The sequence below is a fragment of the Gopherus flavomarginatus genome, chromosome 19, assembly GCF_025201925.1.
Source record: "Gopherus flavomarginatus isolate rGopFla2 chromosome 19, rGopFla2.mat.asm, whole genome shotgun sequence".
Taxonomy (NCBI): Eukaryota; Metazoa; Chordata; order Testudines; family Testudinidae; genus Gopherus; species Gopherus flavomarginatus.
In genome coordinates, this window is record NC_066635.1 from 1,580,973 (window position 1) to 1,602,391 (window position 21,419).

The 21,419-nt window shown below is 53.3% G+C and overlaps 3 protein-coding genes across 5 annotated transcripts in view; 2 read left to right on the forward strand and 1 right to left on the reverse strand.

The window, feature by feature from the left end:
• Positions 1-19,962, forward strand: part of LOC127037472 (uncharacterized) — a 269,283-nt gene extending 249,321 nt beyond the window's left edge. For both annotated transcript variants that reach the window (XM_050929233.1, XM_050929232.1), the window contains exon 2: positions 19,272-19,962. In XM_050929233.1, coding sequence (XP_050785190.1) covers positions 19,321-19,947 — 627 coding nt within the window. In that variant the 5' untranslated portion in view covers positions 19,272-19,320 and the 3' untranslated portion in view covers positions 19,948-19,962. The remainder of the gene's footprint in view (positions 1-19,271) is intronic.
• Positions 1-21,419, reverse strand: part of LOC127037463 (fibrinogen-like protein 1-like protein) — a 59,868-nt gene that overhangs the window by 14,661 nt on the left and 23,788 nt on the right. The window lies entirely within an intron of this gene.
• LOC127037468 (fibrinogen-like protein 1-like protein) lies at positions 925-12,384 on the forward strand. The gene is made up of 3 exons (XM_050929227.1): positions 925-1,152; positions 9,074-9,205; positions 11,388-12,384. The coding sequence occupies exons 1-3, from the start codon at positions 1,149-1,151 to the stop codon at positions 12,020-12,022; spliced, it is 771 nt and encodes a 256-aa protein (XP_050785184.1). The 5' UTR covers positions 925-1,148; the 3' UTR covers positions 12,023-12,384.

Genomic DNA, 21,419 nt, shown 5'->3' on the forward strand with positions numbered 1-21,419 from the left:
AGCGGGAACTGGATTTCATGACCCAGAATCCCTTCAGTCCTAAAATCATAGAACCGGAGAGTTAGAAGGGACCGCAAGTAGGGTGACCAGATAGCAAGTGTGAAAAATCAGGACGGGGGTGCGGGTAATAGGAGCTTATATAAGAAAAGGCCCCAAATATCAGGACTGTCCCTATAAAATTGGGATATGAGGTCACCCTAACTGCAAGGGTCATCTAGTCTAACCCCTGCCGAGATGCAGGATTTGTTGTGTCTAAACCATCCAAGACAGATGGCTCCAGCCTTCTTTTGAAACCTCCAGTGAAGGAGCTTCCACAAGCTCCCTAGGCCTCTCTTCTGTGCCATTGTCTCACTGCTCTTACAGCTCGGCAGTTTTTCCTGAGGTCAATCTGCTAAATTGCTCTGCTGTAGTTTGAACCCAGAGTGTCATGTTCCTGTGTAGAAAAGGAAAAACAGCACAAAGACCCACCAAGTCCCCTTCTCCCCCATCTGCCAGCCACACTGCATCAGTGCTGGAGGGACGACCTCTAGGTAGGCTCTGCACAGAGACTGCAGCCCACGGGCTCAGCTAGTGCCAGCGCAGGGGATGGGTTCTGTGCTGCTCGCACCTGGCAACCGGACTGAGCCCAACCGCTCATTCTCCCTTCCCCTTGACCGGCCAACAGGTGGTAACAAGCAGCGACTCTCGACCTGCCCTTGCCCATCGGGTTATTGACATTGCTTGGCAGGTCCTACAGAGCCCAGATTCCCCCCATCCTGTCTGGATTGATCTTTTCATATGTTTCCTTATTTGCTCAGGTGCCTGGACAGTTCTTCAGAAATGCTTCGAGTTGGGACAGTGTCAATAACAGAAATCCCTGGCTCACTGCTCTGTGATCGTGGGCGTATCTGGCGTTCTCAGGAAGGAGGGAGGATTGTCCGGCTATTTTCTACTATTGTGGGTAATAAAACCGCCCAAGACTCACAAGCAGTGACTATTTCCTTCTGCACATGCAAATCTTCCTTGCTGGGAGTTGAGATTCTGAGGTAAACTGGGTGAGGACGGAGGTGCCGGCTCTGCTATAAAGGGACAAATCGCAGCTCAGTGCTCAGGAGCAGGCAGACGGACCATTCAGTTTTCTTGCCCATCTGCTCAGCAGCACCATCAGAATGGGTGAGTTATTTTCCTACCCAAACCTTTCATTCTGCGCCAGAGGCTGGAGCGCCTCATGCAGGCAGAGTGCTGTGGGTAGGACAAGGCAAAGAGTGACGGGGGGGGGAGGGAATGCAAGGGGCCCCAATCCTGTGTCAATGAGGGGCTGCTGGGCAGCCATCCGAGCTAGCAGCAGAAGGGAGGCCAGAGAGGAGAACACATATCTAAGCACCTCGTTAGCATCAGGAGGATCAGGCCCAGGCCTTCCCACACATGCTTGTTCTCCACCCAAGACCTGCCCCCTCTATGACCCTGCACCATGGAGGACTGAGGCATTGTCCTGACACGCTACTTACCAACATCTGGCGTGGCCCCATCCCCACTCGCACGGGAGTGTGACAGCAGCGTCTCCCCCCTCACTCCACAGAGGGCTGGCGGGCTGAGGCCTAAGTAACTTCACCTTCCTTCTCTTCCCTTCACCCAACCCCAGAGCAAACCCTTCATCCAGCCCCAATCCCTTCACCCAACCCCAGAGCAAACCCTTCATCCAGCCCCAATCCCTTCACCCAACCCCAGAGCAAACCCTTCATCCAGCCCCAATCCCTTCACTCAACCCCAGAGCAAACCCTTCATCCAGCCCCAATCCGTTCACCCAACCCCAGAGCAAACCCTTCATCCAGCCCCAATCCGTTCACCCAACCCCAGAGCAAACCCTTCATCCAGCCCCAATCCGTTTGTCACGGAGTCCCCGGGCGATGCTCTGGAACTGCTCCCCACCAAGCCAGGCAGGACTTTGGGGAGCCTCCTCTCCCTTGGAGCAGACTTGTTCAGGGCAAGAAGCTCACACGTCTTCACCTCCTGGGTCTCTCCTTGGAGCATTCAGCATCCTCTGCCCTTCCGTGCGCTTCCCATAGCGAGCCTGCCCAAGTGGGGTCCTGGGGAAGCCACCGGGTTCTGCACCCCCACTTTGCAGTCAGACGTGACTCGCAGCCAGCCAGTAAAACAGACAGGAATGACAGGAACAGAGTCTAAAACAGAGCTTGTAGATACAGCGAACCGGACCCCTCGGCCGGGTCCATTCTGGGGGGCAGTGAGCCCAACCCCCAGGTCTGCCCTCCACCCTTGACCCCAGCCAGCTCCAGACTAACCACCACTCCCAGACCCTCCTCTCTGCTCAGCCCCTTTCCCGGGCCAGGAGGTCACCTGATCCCTTTGTCTCCAACACCTTCAGCTGGCACCTTTGCAGAGGAGGGGCCCAGGCCATCAGTTGCTAGGAGACAGAGTGTCAGGCATTTAGGTGCACTGGCCCTTTGCTCTGCCAGATACTTAAGAACTGCCATGGGGACACTGAGGCACCAACACAGTATTCAGAGAAAACATTAAGAACTTTCCCAGTTCGTCACATCTCTCCCCCCTTCGAGACCGAACTGAGAGAGGTCACTCCAGCCAGTGACCTGGGGAAGTTCGAACCCACCAACGTTCCCATGGATGCCCCAGCATCTCTCCCATTCCTTGGTGTGAGTTACACCAGGACAGTCCAGTCTCACGCCCTCCCTTAGGTCGGGTGTGCTTGATGGCACTTGCAGGCCGCATGTAGGAAGGTTTATGCGGCTTGAACTCTTTTGCTACCCCAATACCTCTGGGGTTCAAACTGGGACGGGGTCTTCTCCCAGCACTTAAGAGCCCCCCTCTTGGCCTTGGCCAGCTTTGGGCTTGGGCAGCTGCTTCCCACTTTGTGGCCCAGACACAACACCTTTGCCGTACCCCCTTACACATTCCAGCTTTTAACGTCAGTCCCACCTCCTTGAGGCAGCCCATCCCCCTTTTCACCTGGGACACCTGTTCCTCCCAGGTCTGGCTAAAGATGCACATGTTATCAGTGTCTGCCAGGGCCAAGTTCTCCATCTCCCTCTGCTTGTCTAGAATCTCCCCAGGCCTAGGCATGGGGTGGGCATCAGACACTGTGATGGCTTTAAGCTTCTGATAGCCCCCATAAAACCAGATCATCCTGTCTCCCTTGGGGATCAGCCCCACGGGTGAGGCCCATGGGCTGTAAAATGGCTGGATCCCATCTAAAGGCAGCATGTCCCTGACCTCTCTCTCCAGGTTCTGGGCTGCTTTCCCAGTGACTCTGAATGGGGAACACCTGATGGGGAGATTGGCTCCCACCTCAGGGAAGAGATCCCCCAGGGGGTCTTCCCCCTTCTCCTCCCAATCCTTCCTTTCCGGGTCCAAGGGTCCCCTCACTCTCCTCCCATCCAGCAGTTCGAAAGGGAAGAACGCTGTGGATTCCTGGGGCACCACCAGCTGCCTCCCGATTTCCCCCAGTCCTACTTCCCCTTGGGGAGCCCATTCCCGGTACAGGAATCCCTTCTCTTGCAGGACTCTGTCTCTGCAGCCTTCCCCAAGGGGGTTTGCAGCGCTGTGGCCAGCAAGTTCCCTCAGCTTCTCCAAGGAGGGATCCCTCTGCAGCTCGGTCTGGGATTCAGCGGCTGGGGCAGGGAGTGGGACCTGCTCCCTTTCGCTGGCTGGGCCAGGGGTCACAGCCCCCCTGAGCCCTGTCCCTGGTAGCTTCCTCCCTGCTGTGTAATCACTTCCCAGCAGCATGTCTGGACCAGGCAAACCTGTTTGGCAGCTGACCTGCCCTGCCTGGGTGTCCCCCCACTCAGCTGGGATCTCAGCTGCCCCCGTGCTCAGCACTGCCCTTGCTGTCCCAGTGGGGCCAGGCAGCGAGCTCTTTGCTCTGGTCACAGCATCAGAGCCAGCGTGAGCCCCCACTCCGGTGTGCAGGGGGGCGGGGAGCATCTCTCCCTCCCATTCAGCCCCAGGGGGCTGGTTATAGGTAGGCAGGTATCCTGAGCCCAGCAGCCCCTCCCCCCTGCCAGCCAGGTTATTTGCGTTTTCACTGACCATTTCAATCCTAGCCAATTGGTTCCCTGGATTTGAATTCAAACCCTCGGCCGTTACAGGAGCAGGGCCTGGATCCTGTCCCATGGGGAGACAGTCACCCCCCAACAGGGCCTCCCAGCCGATATCCTGGAGAACCCCAACTACCAGCCAGCCCAACCCCTCCTGGGTCTGCACAGGGATCTGGGCCATAGGCAGGGCGAGGGGCTTCACCCCAGGGAACTTCACCCAGGTTCCACAGTCCCTCAGCATCTGGGGCTGCACCACCACAGTTCTCTCTGTCCCAGGGTCTTGCCCCCGCAGGCTTGTTTCCCCACTGACCCCTGGGCAGCCCCCTATGTCTCTCTGCTCCACCATCACCAGTCCACGCTGCTGCTGCTTCTCCTGCAGCTTTTCCTCGGGCTCTTGCTTTCTCTCACGGTCCTCTCGCTCTCTCGGGCTCTGCTCCCATCCCATCCGTCTCCAATCTCCTGATAGGGAACCCAATCGTGAAGACCCTCGTCTGATTGGGGACCAGACTCCCGGGGATGCCTGGCTGATGCTCCAGCTGCTCTCAGATCCTCTTGTAGCCCCATCTGGGCCAGGAATCTGCTCCTCAGAGCGGTCCTTTTCCTCCAACTGCACGATTAACTGTGCCTTGGTGAATTTCCCCGTGCGTAACCCTCTCTTTGTGCACAGGATCACAATGTCCTTCTCAAGGAGATGGTGATAGGCCATCACTTCACCGTTCCCAAGTGGCTCTGGACTCACAGGCCTGTGTGCTCTTGGCTCCCCCATGGTTTCCAGGAAGAACCCCTGGTGTGCCAGCCCTTCTCGTGATCACCACCTCTTTGCCAGGGTCGAGCTGCAGACTCCTCCGCCCCGGGACTGCTCCTGCAATCCCCCGGGGAACCCTGCTACTGCAAAAATCCTTCTCTCTCCCAGGGTCGAGCGGCAAGCTCCTCCGCCCCTGAGACTGCTCGCTGCAATCCTCAGGGGGACCCCGTTACTCCAACAGTCCTTCTCGCTGGTCACACACTCCCAGAGGTTAACTGCCCCCTGAAACCGTCCCACTCTGAGCCTTCAGCACGCCTGGTCCTCATTATCCCTCCTTTGTTTTACTGCTCCCCAGTCACTTACTGCAAGCAGCGCCATTCACGGGGTGCAGTACGTCCCGCCGCTGCCACCAGTTGTCACGGAGTCCCCGGGCGATGCTCTGGAACTGCTCCCCACCAAGCCAGGCAGGACTTTGGGGAGCCTCCTCTCCCTTGGAGCAGACTTGTTCAGGGCAAGAAGCTCACACGTCTTCACCTCCTGGGTCTCTCCTTGGAGCATTCAGCATCCTCTGCCCCTCCGTGCGCTTCCCATAGCGAGCCTGCCCAAGTGGGGTCCTGGGGAAGCCACCGGGTCCTGCACCCCCACTTTGCAGTCAGACGTGACTCTCAGCCAGCCAGTAAAACAGACAGGAATGACAGGAACAGAGTCTAAAACAAAGCTTGTAGATACAGCGAACCGGACCCCTCGGCCGGGTCCATTCTGGGGGGCAGTGAGCCCAACCCCCAGGTCTGCCCTCCACCCTTGACCCCAGCCAGCTCCAGACTAACCACCACTCCCAGCCCCTCCTCTCTCCTCAGCTCCTTTCCCGGGCCAGGAGGTCACCTGATCCCTTTGTCTCCAACACCTTCAGCTGGCACCTTTGCAGAGGAGGGGCCCAGGCCATCAGTTGCTAGGAGACAGAGTGTCAGGCATTTAGGTGCACTGGCCCTTTGCTCTGCCAGATACTTAAGAACTGCCATGGGGACACTGAGGCACCAACACAGTATTCAGAGAAAACATTAAGAACTTTCCCAGTTCGTCACACCGTTCACCCAACCCCAGAGCAAACTCCTCATCCAGCCCCAATCCGTTCACCCAACCCCAGAGCAAACCCTTCATCCAGCCCCAATCCGTTCACCCCACCCCAGAGCAAACCCTTCATCCAGCCCCAATCCGTTCATCCAACCCCAGAGCAAACCCTTCATCCAGCCCCAATCCGTTCACCCAACCCCAGAGCAAACCCTTCATCCAGCCCCAATCCGTTCACCCAACCCCAGAGCAAACCCTTCATCCAGCCCCATTCCCTTCACCCAACCCCAGAGCAAACCCTTCATCCAGCCCCAATCCGTTCACCCAACCCCAGAGCAAACCCTTCATCCAGCCCCAATCCGTTCACCCAACCCCAGAGCAAACCCTTCATCCAGCCCCAATCCCTTCACTCAACCCCAGAGCAAATTTCCCCAGCTTGCCCCAGATTCAATGTTGCAAGGAGGTTTTAGGGGCAGAATGGAAGGTGTTTTGAGTTGGGGAAATCTAACAACTGAGGTGAAGCCATTCATGTTTAAAAATTGCATCTAAGCTGGGCAGTCTGGCCTTAGGGAAAATGGTACCCTGGGAGAACTTGCATTTTGGTGCCTCTGGCCCCCATGGGCATGCTGCCCCCCACTGCCCCTGGTTCCCCACAGGCTTCCCAAGCTCCCCACCCTCCCTTCCCCCCAACCTCTGCCCTGTGCCCCCTTTGCTCCAATGCCTGCTCCCCCTCCTATGCTCCTAATCCCTACACCCCCTTCACTCCCAACCTCTGCTCCCCTTCCTGCACCCTAACACCTACACTGTGCCACCATCACCCCAATCCCTGCCCCCCATTCACTCCTCCCCCTGCAACTCCCTCTTGTGCCCCAACCGCTGCACTGTACGTGCCCCCTTCATGCCAAACCCTGCCCCCAATCCCTGCACCCCCTTCACTCCTACTCCCTGCACCTTCCTTCTGAGCCCCTAACCTCTGCATTGTGCCCCCTTTGCCCCAATGCCTGCTCCCCCTCCTATGCCCCTAATCCCTACACCCCCTTCACTCCCAACCTCTGCCCCCTTTCCTGTGCCCTAACACCTACACTGTGCCACCTTCATCCCAATCCCTGCACCTCCCTCCTGCACCCCAACTCCTGTCCCCAGTCCCTGCCTCCCCTTCACTCCTACCCCCTGCACCTTCCTTCTGAGCCCCTAACCTCTGCACTGTGTCCCCATGTTTCCCCTTCTGCACCCATGTGGTGAGGAAACTGACCTGGATGCACAAAGCAGCTGGCATTGCTGCTTGCTCCCACACTGGACTGCTGCTGTGAGGAGCGTTGTCAGGGCTCCCTGCATCCAGGTCACTTTCCCTGCCTGGGCTGTGTAAGAGGAAGGCAGGAAAGCAGCAGCTGCTGATGCCTCCACTTAGCCCAGGTTGGGAAAGTGATCTGAATGCAGGGAGCCCTGGCATGTGTGTGTTGGGGGGAATATGTGAAGGTGTGTGTTGTTTTGAGGAGAGTGTGTGTGTGCCTGAGTGTATGAGTGCGCTGTCTCTTTAAGAAAGCACTCCAGGTCAGGAGCCGGAAGACTTGTTCAGACACAAACAGCAGCCAGCAGCTCTGAACCCGGAGAGCAAGGAGCACACACAGGTTCCCTTTGTCCCATGTCACCCCAGCTTAGTGGAAATTGGGTACATGGGTTGGGGAGAAGGGGGACACCTTGACTTCAGTCCCCCCAGCAGACAGGAGGAGGCTCCCAGTCAGAGGGCACGGGTGGTGGTGGGGAACAGGAGCAGCAGCAGCTGCACACGTGGAGCAGGGAGTTTGGATCTGTGTTACCAGGAAATTGGTGAAGTCTCTCAAGGCTACCCAAGGAAGGGAAGTAGTGCTTGTGAGTGGTGGCAGCCAGACCAGATCTAAGCTGTTAATTGAGCTTAGAGCTTCTCATGCAGGTCCCCCACATCTGTACCCTAAAGTTCAGAGTGGGGAAGGAACCTTGACAGTGCCCCCTTTTGCATGCCCCTCCTGGGCGGGACCGTACGGCCCACCCCAAAGGCTGGCCCTGAAGCTGGGTCAGAAAGCATGCAGCTGCACTTACAGAGAGTGCAGCACCTCACACAGTTTGCACATTTGTATGTAACTGTAAATGCAACAGCTGGCTTTAAGCCAATAGTGCACCTAAAATGTGGTGCTTTTTAAATTTTTTGGCATTTGATAAGTTTCACAACTGGTTTTTATGCGCATCCCTATCGGACCAAAATGTGACACACTCTCTCATCTTACAGCTGCAAATTTAAGCAAATAAGAGATGTGATTTGGTAAAAGACATAATTTTTTTGTTAACGGATATAGATTTTCTCGTATTAAAGAGTTTAAAATGTTCATAATGGTCTGATGGCACAAGATTAGACAGTGTGTTGTTATTTTTTATATTTATTATGACTAGGGGCCTCAAAAGCTGGAAGTGGCCGAGGCCTCTCTGGACCTCTGAGAGGGCCTGTCTCCTGTAGGGTAGCACAGACTTGGTCCTTACAGTCTGTTGTTCTCCAGTCTAGTTTTAAGGACTCAGAATGAGACTTCTACCCATTTCTTCAGGAGTCTATTTCAGCCTAATGGGCCCCAGCTTTGGCTTAAAGCCAGCTATTGCATTTATAGTTACAGACAAATGCACAAATTGAGTGAGGTGTTGCACGCTCTGTAACTGCAGCTGCGTGCTTTCTGGCCCAGCTTAGATGCATTTTTTAAACATGAATGGCTTCACCTCAATTGTTAATTTCCCCAACAAATAGGCTTTTTTTCCCAGCTCAGAACACCTTCCATTCTGCCCCTAAAACCTCCTCGTGACATTGAATCTGGGGGAAATTGTGGAAATTTGCTGAGGTTGGATGAAGGGTTTGCTCTGAGGTTGGGTGAAGGGTTTGCTCTGGGGTCAGGTGAAGATGTTTCTCACCCGAGTTCACAGTTGCAAATGGTGCAATATCAACCTTGGCCAAAGTTGCCACTTCAATAAATCTCCATCTGCTTTGATCCCAGATTCTATTTGCATCAGCAGGAGGCAGACTGGGAGCCCCCAACTTGGCTTCACTGGGTCAGATTCTTCTTGGGACCTGTCAGCCACCAGTGAGCCACTGTCTGAAGGAAAATGAGCCTTCCTGGGGTGATGCTGGAGGGCTGCGGCGTCCAGCCCTCACTCTGTTAGGTCAGTCTCACAGCAGCTGTTCCTGTTCCTCCAGGGTTCCGGGCCAGGATGAGCCGTCTCCAGGGATGCCTGGCCCTCCTGGCTGTGGCCTCAATGACTCTTTTCTGCACAACCCCTGTCCAGAGCACTGAGCATGGGGGTGGCACGAGTGTCACTTCCCAGAGTGGTGAGTATGGACCCTGCGGCCGCCAGGGCCAGTGTGGAGTGGTGGTTTGGGCTGCACCAGGTCGTCGGCCCAGAGCAGTAGCTGCAGGACACAAGCATTTCTGTGGGGCCTGTCATGCCTGCCATGCTGAGTGCACAGGGGCTGCTGTGTGGTTTGCTCACATAGGCACTGCTCTGCTGCTGGCCTACTCACTGCTTCTAAGGCCCGGCAGGAACGCTGGCATATGGCAGGAGCTGTATTTACATCTGAACCAGGCTGCTGCATGCTATAGAATAATGGGCTCTGCAAAAACAGGCTTTTGTGAAAGGCAAAGCTATGTCTCCAGCTGCCTTTTTGTTGCGATCACCAGTATGTCACCCATGTCACACGTGGCCTCTGCACGCTCAGTGAGTCTGGAATTTCTCTAGTCTCTTTGGAGGCTTCAGGGTAAACTTGGGTGAATGTTGAGAAAGAATAGCTGTGTGTGGTCTGTTGCATTTTCTGTGGGATTTGCCGTGGCCAAGCTGGTGCCCCATTTGTTCACATTCCAGCTGCAATGCGTGAGCAGCTCTGTGGCAGGGTTGTTTGCTCAAGCAGCTCATTTTGGGGGTTATACTTAAGAAAAGTGAATTCCGAATTCGTAACCAGAGTTATGAAACCGAAATTTTACCACGTGACTTGGGTGTTCACCTAAAATCAGAACCATCCCTTGGGTATGGTGAATCGGGGCAACCACCCCAGGCTCTGTGCTCTGGGGGGCCCCCGCGCTTCCATAAAATCATGAGGAAGCAGGAGGGGTGTGGAGGCAGAAGGGGAGGCAAGTGGCTAGTGGCAGACGGATGGGGGAAGGGCAAGGAGGAACTTGCCAGAACCTCCCGCCCACTGTGGGCCCCGCGGATCAGCACCTCCCTCTCCCTCTCACTGCCTACCACCTGCCATAGATCAGATGTTTTGCAGCATCAGGAGGTGCTGTGGGGAAGGGGAGAGGAGCGAGAGGAAGGGGCTGAACTGGGCAGGGAAGAGCAGGGTGGGAAGAAGCAGGGTGGGGGTGAGGCTTTGAGAGATGGGCTGGAGTGGGGTGGGGCCCGGACGGAGCCAGAGGGAGCATCCCCTGTAGATTAGAAACTTGGTGCCTATGTCCTGGGCCCTGCACCCCCCGGGGATGGCCCTGCCTAATTCCTCAGCTTTGGAACAGCAAACAAACTGCTCTCAAACACACTAAAGACAAAATTATTCCTGAATAATTGTAAATGACCAATTGAGAACATGGAAAGCTGCTCACAGACAGCTCCAAAGAAAAGAGGCAAAATCCTCAAATACATTACTGCAATTGCTTGCTGAGGCCTTCCTCAGACTCTGAAATAGCCACAGCTGACTAACGTAACTTGAGTTTATAGGGATATGGCCAAGAGTGCGAGTCCCTAAATGTTCCTCCTGGCGAAGTCTGTGCAGTTGGTCTAGACCAGCCTGTTGTTTGCTTTTGCAAATGCATCCTCACAGGAGTAAATCATTCCACTACAAGTCAGCGCACTGCAGGCCCCACACAGAGACTGGGTGTTTCTGTTTGGGCCAGGGGACCTGCTATGCTCTCCTGCCTGCTGCCACGCACAAAGCCCTCTGCTAGGGGGTGTCGGGAGCCCCAGAGCAGTGAGTCTGGGCATTCCCACCCCACAGAGAGAAATGGGGTATTACCCCACCAGAGCTGTCATTCCAGGCTCTGCGGAGGCAGGTGGGGCCACTGCAGCGGTTATATTGAGGTCACGTTTTCAAGCTTTTCTTCCCAACCCCAAGAAATGGAACTGTAACTCTGATTCTGGTGTAATGGGCCTATGGTTTGAACATTGGCCTCCTAAACCCAGGATTGTGAGTTCAATCCTTGAAGGGGCCCCGTAGGGATCTGGGGCAAAAATCAGTACTTGGTCCTGCTGTGAAGGCAGGGGGCTGGACTTGATGACCTTTCAAGGTTCCTTCCAGTTCTAGGAGATAGGTATATCTCCTATTATTATTATGGTGCCTATCCCTTAAGGTAGCCCTATCTCTGGTCCCACCTTGGTGCAGAAGGTGCTTGTGTTCTGGATTGGCACTGGCATATATGGATATCTCATGACAGCCTGACATCTGGCTCTGCTCCGGCAGCCCCCAGTGAGCTGACTGCTGTGTCCAGCTCTCTCTGTTACTGACCTTGTTGTACATGGTATTTCAGGGCTCCCCAGAGACTGCAGCTACATTCCCAGGGACAGCCCCAGTGGGGTGTATGCCATCCAGCCGGCAGGCTCTCCCCCTCGGGTGGTGTGGTGTGACATGGACACCGAAGGCAAAGGCTGGACTGTTGTCCAGAGAAATTCTTACAACACAGAGATCACCTGGAAGGAGTCCTGGAGCACCTACAAGTATGGCTTTGGGAACGTGCAGCAAGATTACTGGCTGGGCAACGAGTACCTGTCCCTGCTCACGCGGCAGAACGCCTATAAGGTCCGTTTTGCCGTGGAAGACAAATCCAACAACACCCTCTACGCTGAGTACGACATCTTCAGTGTCGAGGATGAGCCCAGCGGGTACTCGCTGAGGCTGGGTAGGTACTCTGGGGATGGCAAGGACTATTTTACCACCTACCACTCCGGCCTGGGGGGCATACATGACAACATGAAGTTCAGCACAACTGACAAGGATCAGGACCAGGCCAGTGGGAATTGTGCAAGTAGCTATGGAGGCTGGTGGTACAACAAGTGTCAAAACGTCCTGCTGAATGGGAAAGGCTACATCTACTGGGCAGGATTTTGTAGTTCCGGACAGTGCAAATCCTCCACCATTCTGGTTAAACCAGCGGACGTGTGCTGATCCTGCAGCAGCCCAGCCTTGCCTAGCTTGTCTCCACTAGCAGAGTTGGTACCCATATTTCAGCAGCTGCCAGGAGCAACGCATCTACTCTGATGGCAACCATAGTGCAGTCACTAGTGGATTTTTAATGCATTTTTACTAGTGTGACATTGAAACCTGGTTTGAACCAAAGTTCCCCTGAGCTGTTTGCACCAGTGCAGTTGCACTATTGCTGGCAGCTGTTTTAATATGAGTAGTGACTTTGTGTTCCCCGTATAATCAGTGTACTCCCTGCTTCCACACTTGCTCCTGTAACCATTCTAGTCCCTGTAAGTGGTGTATTCCTGGAGATTTCAATGTGATAAATCATCAGTAATAAATTCTTAACTGTGTTATCTACCATGTTTTAGCTAATACTAGTGTGACAGGATCCCTGGGGTGCAACCTGGAACTGGGATACCACTGAGTCATTTCCCTGCTTAGACTGCCTTGCTCCGCACCATGGGGGCGTGCAATGGGAGGAGTGGCAGTTTGGGGGAATCGGTTTTAGGCAGGGTTACCATCAGGCAAATCCCTGTGCCAAACCATTCTGCATTTGCTTACCCAGGCCAATGAGTGTCACCAGCTCAGAGAGGGGTCAGGATGAGGGGCAGAGGTCTTCAGCACCAGCATTCCCATGAACTGATTTCAGCCTCGCCCGACTCTGACCCCAGTGTGTCTCCAGAGAGCGATTCCTGAGTCCAGGGGTCAACAGGGCTGCAAAGATGCCTGCTCTGGAGTCTCACGATAGTTGATGGTTTTTTTAAGTTACTCAGAGTGCTGCCACCAAACTCAGCAGCAGCGGCTATTTTTTCAGCTTCAGTCTCAGGCCTTCTGGTGGTTAAAAAAGAGTCTCAGTACGTGCAAATGATTTAAACAATGGAATTATAGTTCAAACACCAGAGCTAGTGCAGACAGGGATACATGTAGCAGTTGCTTGCATCCCAGCACGTACTGGGGTAACAGGAGATGAAGCGGCAGACAAAGCAGCTCAAAACGCTGTAAGAAGTGGAAGGATTGCCTTAGAACAGTGGTTCTAAACCTATTTACCATTTCAGGCTGCTTATGTGGCCCACAATGTGTTATGTGGGCCACAGTTTGAGAGCCACTGCACCAGACACACACTGGCTCGCACAACCATCATGCTCCTTCCCCTCAGGGGAAGGCCCATGCCACGTGCCACACCGATCACCTGCCCAGCACCCCTCATTGGCCAGAGCTCCTCCAGAAACCCCCCGAGAAACCCATTCCCCTGTGCCCTGCCCCTGGCTGGGCTGGCCGGCCCCACTGGGAGGTGACTGTGTCCACCAGGCAGTGCCGGCAGTGCGACTGTGGCTGGTCGGGGATCTCTCTGGCCCCTCGGGAGACGCGCAATCAGCCAGGCTGGACCAGGAGAGGGGCCTGCCTGGGCTCGGCTCCTTCAGGACACACTTGCCTCACCCTGTCCCCTTCACTTCCCTGCCCCCTCTCCACCTCCCTTCTGCCCCCTCAGTACCCTGCCTCCCCTCAGGCTGCTTCCTGCTCCTCACACTCCCATCTTTCCTCATAGTTCTCTCTCCATTTTCTTAACCGTAGTGCCCAGGGGTGGCCATTGTCCTTGCAGGCGACCTGACTTCAGCCCCCTGGGAAGCAGTGGGAGTTGGATGGTGCCCATCCTCACTGAGGGCATTCTTTGGTTTACAGCCCATGGATAGGGCAAAGGGTTGGAGCTGCTGGGTAATAGTTTTACCCCCATGCTGACCTGGCTACGAGGATGTTTGCTGTGTAAATATATTGGGTTAGGTCAGTAGGGTGCTGTCGGAAAAAACAAGCAGGAAGAGAAAGAAAGCCAGTTCCCAGCAAACCCTTGAGAGATGTTAGGAGACAATTCCAGGATGGGAACAGGCTGGGAACACTGGGAAACCAAAGAATTGTGGCAGGTTTAAAAAGGAGCACTCTCCTGGAACAGGGGTAGTTGTCTAGTGGAACCTGGCTGAGACACTGGCACCCGCTGGAATATCTGCCTAGGTTAGCATCATCGGAGGGTTAGTCTTTAAGGAAGACAGATGTGTGGAGACTCTCCTTTTTCTCCAAAAGCTTTGTTCCTACTGTTAAAATAATCAGTACTGTGGTTTAAGTCGGCAGTCTGCCCGGTCACTGTGCTTGCAGACTCCCAAACAGAAGAGCCACAGGTGCCAGAACCCAGTCGGACCTGCTGGGTATGAATGGTAGATTACATTTTCATCGAAATGCTCTATGTCGCACTCACACAATGCTTAGACACAAATTCGAAATAACTCCCAGTTACCTGTCTTAGATTTCCAGGCGGGTATTTTCCATCAGCTTCAACCTCACTTCGCCTTTGAAAAGCAGTAAGTACAGGGAAACGATCGCTCCCCATTCCTTCTTCCCACTTGTATTTACTTGCACTATCCCAGGTCTAAGCAGCAAAAACTACCTTCTGCTGCATTAAATCTAGCTCGGTGCCATTGTTTAAAACCACTCGATAGTTTTCATCAATGAACTTTTCTAAGCATGCACCATGTTTATTAGTTGTCTTACTTCCCACAATTTATTATGACTATTTAGATCACCACATATAGCATCTTTAGCATCTTTACTATTTCTTGAAGCTCTGAACTTTCTAATTTCCCACATGAATTATAGATATTATAAATCCTTAAAGAAAAATAACATTGGGATCTCAACAGCATTATTGTGACTGGGGTCCTAGCGTGGAGCCAGCCCAGCTATGGGCACTCACTGCAAAGAATGGGGCAGCCAAACCCCAAAAAGCTGGTGGATATTCCAATTCTTTGATTTACCAAGCCAGCATAAACCAGGTTCTTTATTACCTTACTAGTTACTCAGACGTCCAAACAAAATAGTTCCCTTAAAGTGATCCAGCCTCAGGCCTCCATCCAGGTACCCATGTCAAATATGATGAACATTTATGTAAATCTTATTTCATCATATAAAAGAAAAGGTTCTACCAATCCCAAAGGATCAAACACATCACCTCCCAGATTAATGAATGTTTCAGATCTCACCCAAATACACGCTGTAGCCAATTTGTATAAACTAAACTAAAATTTATTAAAAAACAAAAGAGAGAGAGTATGGTTAAAAGATCAATATACAGACAGACATGGGTTCCGTCTATTGATGTTCAGTTTCACAGCAGAGATGGTGAGCTCTGTAGTTGCAAAGAGTTCCTTTAGAATTCAGTTCATAGGTTATAGTCCAATGTCCAGATATCATATTCAGGGCGCACCAGCATAACTGGGACCTCAGTCTTGTGACTCAAACTTCCCCTGATGAAGCCTAAGCAGATCTGAGATCACAGAAGCAGGACCCAAGGATCTTTTATACAATCTCATATCTTTTGACAAGTTGGAGTTCAAAAGGTAATTAGCGTGTGTCATCAGCTGCCCCAGCTCTGCACAGATCGCTGACTGTTGAGCACCTGTTTATGTGGTCTGACGGCTATTTAGGAGTGCATAGTTAGCATTTAGTGAATAAGAGACAGGTGGGGGAAAGGTCAAAACTTTTCCCAACAGCGCTGCAAATGCTGCAAATGTGGCCACACTGCAGGGCTGGTAGCTGTCAGTGTGGCCACACTGCAGCGCTTTCCCTACACAGCTGTACGAACACAGCTGTAACTACCAGCGCTGCAGAACTGTAAGTGTAGCCATGGCCTCAGGTGCAGCTAGCTAGTACTTATGTGCTCCCTGACAATGGACTCAGTTCAGTCAGAGGTGGGACTTTCCACTGCCCCCTAGGCAAAACCCCGTACACCGCCTCAGGGATACATTCTTATACACAGGTACAAACAAGTTACACTTCACTCCTGACGTATTGAGGTGCAATCCTTCTACGTAGCAAGGTACCACCCCTCACCTTGTACATGTTGGGTCGAATAAAACAACTCTATCCATCATATTACCCTTTTGGCCCTGTCATTGGGATGGGTCAGCTTGTTCCCTGTTATCTTTGTGGAGGGTACAAGTATGTGAATGTTCTGATATCCGGTGTCCAGTATCTTTTAGGTATGTCTCTTTTTGCAGCATCAGCCCTTTCCTTGCCAGCTCCTGTGAGCAGGGCCTGCCTCTGGCTCGCAGCTTCACTTTGCTTTATGTGAGCAAAGTCTTGACCATTACTTTAGTTCAGGCCTTAGGCCTCATGCCGGGCCTCTGATACCCAGGTTTATGTCTCAGGGCCTCCTCTTACTACAGCCTGACTTTGAAGGAGGTCCATCATGGGTACTTAGCTATACGAATTAAAATGAGGCCACTTGCTTTTTCCTTCACCATTCACAGTACATTTCAAAGAGAGAGGATTACCGAGAAATCCCATATTTACGATTTATTTACATGATATCAGAATACAGCATAGACAGGGACTGTTGATTACATTGTCGACCCTACTCATACAGATGTAAATACACAAAAACACAAACATTATCTCCCTCAATGTCTTTTGAGGGTTATTTATTTTGCTGGATGTTCAACCCTTTCTAGCCATGTCTCAGAATTATTTTCTAAGCTTACTTCTTCATTTTCTACTGCTGTGTATTTTATTGTTCCCTTATGAAAGTACAAACACCTCCTCCTAGTCCTACTTTTCCATCTTGCCTAAAGACATATAGCCTGGAATTTTAAAAGCTTTTCAACCAGCCATGTATCCTGGATGCATATGACACCTGGTTTAGTTTTCATTGGCAGGATATTTTCTTTTAGTTCTTGACCATATTCTATCAAACTGTGTGCATTCCAACAAAAGACTGAGCTCCCCAAACTAGTCATATTTCTCCATTAATGCTATTCAAAATTGCATGAATACAGTCCACTGACAAGTGGCTAATATACAAGTATTTTCCCTGCTGCCTTAGCTATAATTTTTATTTTTTCTGATTTTTTCCACAGTTTCAGATGTGCAATTGATCACTTCTAGCATAAATGCAATTAACCTTTCTTTTTTCATTCCTAGAACGTCACTGCCTATTCCTTCCAGGGTGCTTATACAAGGAGGCTGTGTCTGCAACTGCAGTTCCCCGTTTCCTGTGCTGATTGTCTCTTCCCTCCCCACCTGATGCTTTGAGAGTCTCCTTACAGCTTCTGCATGATGTTATTAACAATTTTTTGTTTGTCTATCTTTAGCTTGCCTTGCTGCAATACACCCTCTACATGCCAGAGTGTGATTGCAACCAGTTACTACATTTGACCTCTATCCCAGCTGTACAATTTCATAGGAGTGCTCTCCCCAACATTTACTGCATCTTGGTTTTCCCTTTACAAACAGTTGCTACATGCCCAGAGCATTGGCACTTAGCACCCCTCAGGAGAAGGAGGCATATATGGCTTGGTTCTAAATATCTGAAACCCTTGCATTACTTTCTCAGTTAGAGTCCCTCCTTAAATATAATCTATACAGCTTGTTTGCTCCAGCTTATTTACTAACTAGTTACAAAACTTACTACCACTTTATCTTCTGCTGTGCTTATCTCATCGTTGGGAGCAGGTGAGCAGCCCTCAGTGGTGAAAGAACAGGTTAAGGACTATTTAGAAAAGCTGGATGAGCACAAGTCCATGGATCTAGATCTAATGCATCCAAGGGTGCTAAGGGAGTTGGCAGATGTGATTGAAGAGCCATTGGCCATTATCTTTGAAAATTCGTGGCGATCAGGGGAGGTCCCGGATGATTGGAAAAAGGCAAATATAGTGCCCATATTTAAAAAAGAGAAGAAAGAAAACCTGGGGAACTACAGCAAAATCATGGAGCAGGTCCTTGAGGAATCCATTTTGAAGCACTTGGAGGAGAGGAAGGTGATCAGGAACAGTCAGCATGGATTCACCAAGGGCAAGGCATGCCTGACCAACCTGATTGCCTTCTCTGATGAGATAACTGGCTCTGTGGATATGGGGAAAGCGGTGGATGTGATGTATCTTGACTTTAGCAAAGCTTTTGATACGGTCTCCCACAGTATTCTTGCCAGCAAGTTAAAAAAGTATGGGCTGGATGAATGGACTATAAGGTGGATAGAAAGCTGGCTAGATTGTCGGGCTTAACGGGTAGTGATCAATGGCTCGATGTCTAGTTGGCAGCCGATATCAAGCGGAGTGTCCCAGGGTCCTGGGGCTGGTTTTGTTCAACATCTTTATTAATGATCAGGATGATGGGATGAATTGCAGCCTCAGCAAGTTCGCAGATGACTCTAAACTCGGGGGAGAGGGTGTGACGAACTGGGAAAGTTCTTAATGTTTTCTCTGAATACTGTGTTGGTGCCTCAGTGTCCCCATGGCAGTTCTTAAGTATCTGGCAGAGCAAAGGGCCAGTGCACCTAAATGCCTGACACTCTGTCTCCTAGCAACTGATGGCCTGGGCCCCTCCTCTGCAAAGGTGCCAGCTGAAGGTGTTGGAGACAAAGGGATCAGGTGACCTCCTGGCCCGGGAAAGGGGCTGAGGAGAGAGGAGGGGCTGGGAGGGGTGGTTAGTCGGGAGCTGGCTGGGGTCAAGGGTGGAGGGCAGACCTGGGGGTCTGGCTCACTGCCCCCCAGAATGGACCCGGCCGAGGGGTCCGGTTCGCTGTACCTACAAGCTCTGTTTTAGACCCTGTTCCTGTCATCGAATAAACCTCTGTGTTACTGGCTGGCTGAGAGTCACGTCTGACTGTGAAGTGGGGGTGCAGGACCCGGTGGCTTCCCCAGGACCCCGCTGGGGCAGGCTCGCTGTGGGAAGCGCATGGAGGGGCAGAGGATGCTGAATGCTCCAAGGAGAGACCCAGGAGGTGAAGACGTGTGAGCTTCTTGCCCTGAACAAGTCTGCTCCAAGGGAGAGGAGGCTCCCCAAAGTCCTGCCTGGCTTGGTGGGGAGCAGTTCCAGAGCATCGCCCGGTGACTCCGTGACAACTGGTGGCAGCGGCGGGACGTACTGCACCCCGTGAATGGCGCTGCTTGCAGTAAGTGACTGGGGAGCAGTAAAATAAAGGAGGGATAATGAGGACCAGGTGGGCTGAAGGCTCAGAGAGGGACGGTTTCAGGGGGCAGTTAACCTCTGGGAGTGTGTGACCAGCGAGAAGGACTGTTGGAGTAACAGGGTCCCCCTGAGGACTGCAGCGAGCAGTCTCAGGGGCGGAGGAGCTTGCCGCTCGACCCTGGGAGAGAGAAGGATTTTGCAGTAGCAGGGTTCCCCTGGGGATTGCAGTGAGCGGTTCCAGGGGCGGAGGAGTCTGCAGCTCGACCCTGGCAAAGAGGTGGTGATCACGAGAAGGGCTGGCACACCCGGGGTTCTTCCTGGAAACCATGGGGGAGCCAAGAGCACACAGGCCTGTGAGTCCAGAGCCACTTGGGAACGGTGAAGTGATGGCCTATCACCATCTCCTTGAGAAGGACATTGTGATCCTGTGCACAAAGAGAGGGTTACGCATGGGGACGTTCACCAAGGCACAGTTAATAGTGCAGTTGGAGGAGAAGCACCGCTCTGAGGAGCAGATTCCTGGCCCAGATGGGGCTACAAGAGGATCTGAGAGCAGCTGGAGCATGAGCCAGGCATCCCCGGGAGTCTGGTCCCCAATCAGACGAGGGTCTTCACGATTGGGTTCCCCATCAGGAGATTGGAGACGGATGGGATGGGAGCAGAGCCCGAGAGAGCGAGAGGACCATGAGAGAAAGCAACAGCCCGAGGAAAAGCTGCAGGAGAAGCAGCAGCAGCGTGGACTGGTGATGGTGGATCAGAGAGACATAGGGGGCTGCCCAGGGGTCAGTGGGGAAACACGTCTGCAGGGGCGAGACCCTGGGACAGAGAGAACTGTGGTGGTGCAGCCCCAGATGCTGAGGGACTGTGGGACCTGGGTGAAGTTCCCTGGGGTGAAGCCCCTCGCCCTGCCTATGGCCCAGATCCCTGTGCAGACCCAGGAGGGGTTGGGCTAGCTGGTCGTTGGGGTTCTCCAGGATATCGGCTGGGAGGCCCTGTTGGGGGGTGACTGTCTCCCCATGGGACAGGATCCAGGCCACGCTCCTGTAACGGCCGAGGGTTTGAATTCAAATCCAGGGAACCAATTGGCTAGGATGGAAATGGTCAGTGAAAATGCAAATGACCTGGCTGGCAGGGGGGAGGGGCTGCTGGGCTCAGGATACCTGCCTACCTGTAACCAGTCCCCTGGGGCTGAGTGGGAGGGAGAGATGCTCCCTGCCCCCCTGCACACCGGAGAGGGGGGTCACGCTGGCTCTGATGCTGTGACCAGAGCAGACAGCTCGCTGCCTGGCCCCACTGGGACAGCAAGGGCAGCGCTGAGCACGGGGGGAGCTGAGATCCCAGCTGAGTGGGGGGACACCCGGGCAGGGCAGGTCAGCTGCCAAACAGGTTTGCCTGGTCCAGACGTGCTGCTGGGAAGTGATTACACAGCAGGGAGGGAACTACCAGGGACAGGGCTCAGGGGGGCTGTGACCCCAGGCCCAGCCAGCGAGAGGGAGCAGGTCCCACTCCCTGCCCCAGCTGCTGAATCCCAGACCGAGCTGCAGAAGGATCCCTCCTTGGAGAAGCTGAGAGAACTTGCTGGCCACAGCGCTGCAAACCTCCTTGGGGAAGGCTGCAGGGACAGAGTCCTGCAGGAGAAGGGATTCCTGTACCGAGAATGGGCTCCCCAAGGGGAAGTAGAACTGGGGGGAATCGGAAGGCAGCTGGTGGTGCCCCAGGAATCCACAGGGTTCTTCCCATTTGAGCTGCTGGATGGGAGGAGAGTGAGGGGACCCCTGGACCTGAAGGGGGAGGATTGGATGGAGAAGGGGGAAGACCCCCTGGGGGATCTCTTCCCTGAGGTGGGAGAAAATCTCCCCATCAGGTGTTCCCCGTTCAGAGTCACTGGGAAAGCAGCCCAGAACCTGGAGAGAGAGGTCAGGGACATGCTGGCTTTAGATGGGATCCAGCCATTTTACAGCCCATGGGCCTCACCCGTGGGGCTGATCCCCAAGCGAGACAGGATGATCTGGTTTTATGGGGGCTATCAGAAGCTTAAAGCCATCACAGTGTCCGATGCCGACCCCATGCCTAGGCCTGGGGAGATTCTAGACAAGCTGAGAGGGATGGAGAACTTGGCCCTGGCAGACACTGATAACATGTACATCTTTAGCCAGACCTGGGAGGAACAGGTGTCCCAGGTGAAGAGGGGGCTGGGCTGCCTCAAGGAGGTGGGACTGACGTTAAAAGCTGGAAAGTGCAAGGGGGGACGGCAGAGGTGTTGTGTCTGGGCCACAAAGTGGGAAGTGGCAGCCCAAGCCCAGAGCTGGCAAAGGCCAAGATGGGGGCTCTTAACCAAGGAAGCCTGAATCACAGACCAGAGGGCTGGGAAAAGACCCAATCCCAGCTTGAAGCCCAGGGGTACTGGGGTGGCAAAGGGTGTGGG

Coding starts and splice junctions, on each gene's coding strand:
- LOC127037468 (XM_050929227.1), top strand. Junction 9,206..11,387: donor GAGTGTCACTTCCCAGAGTG/GTGAGTATGGAC, acceptor ATGGTATTTCAG/GGCTCCCCAGAGACTGCAGC.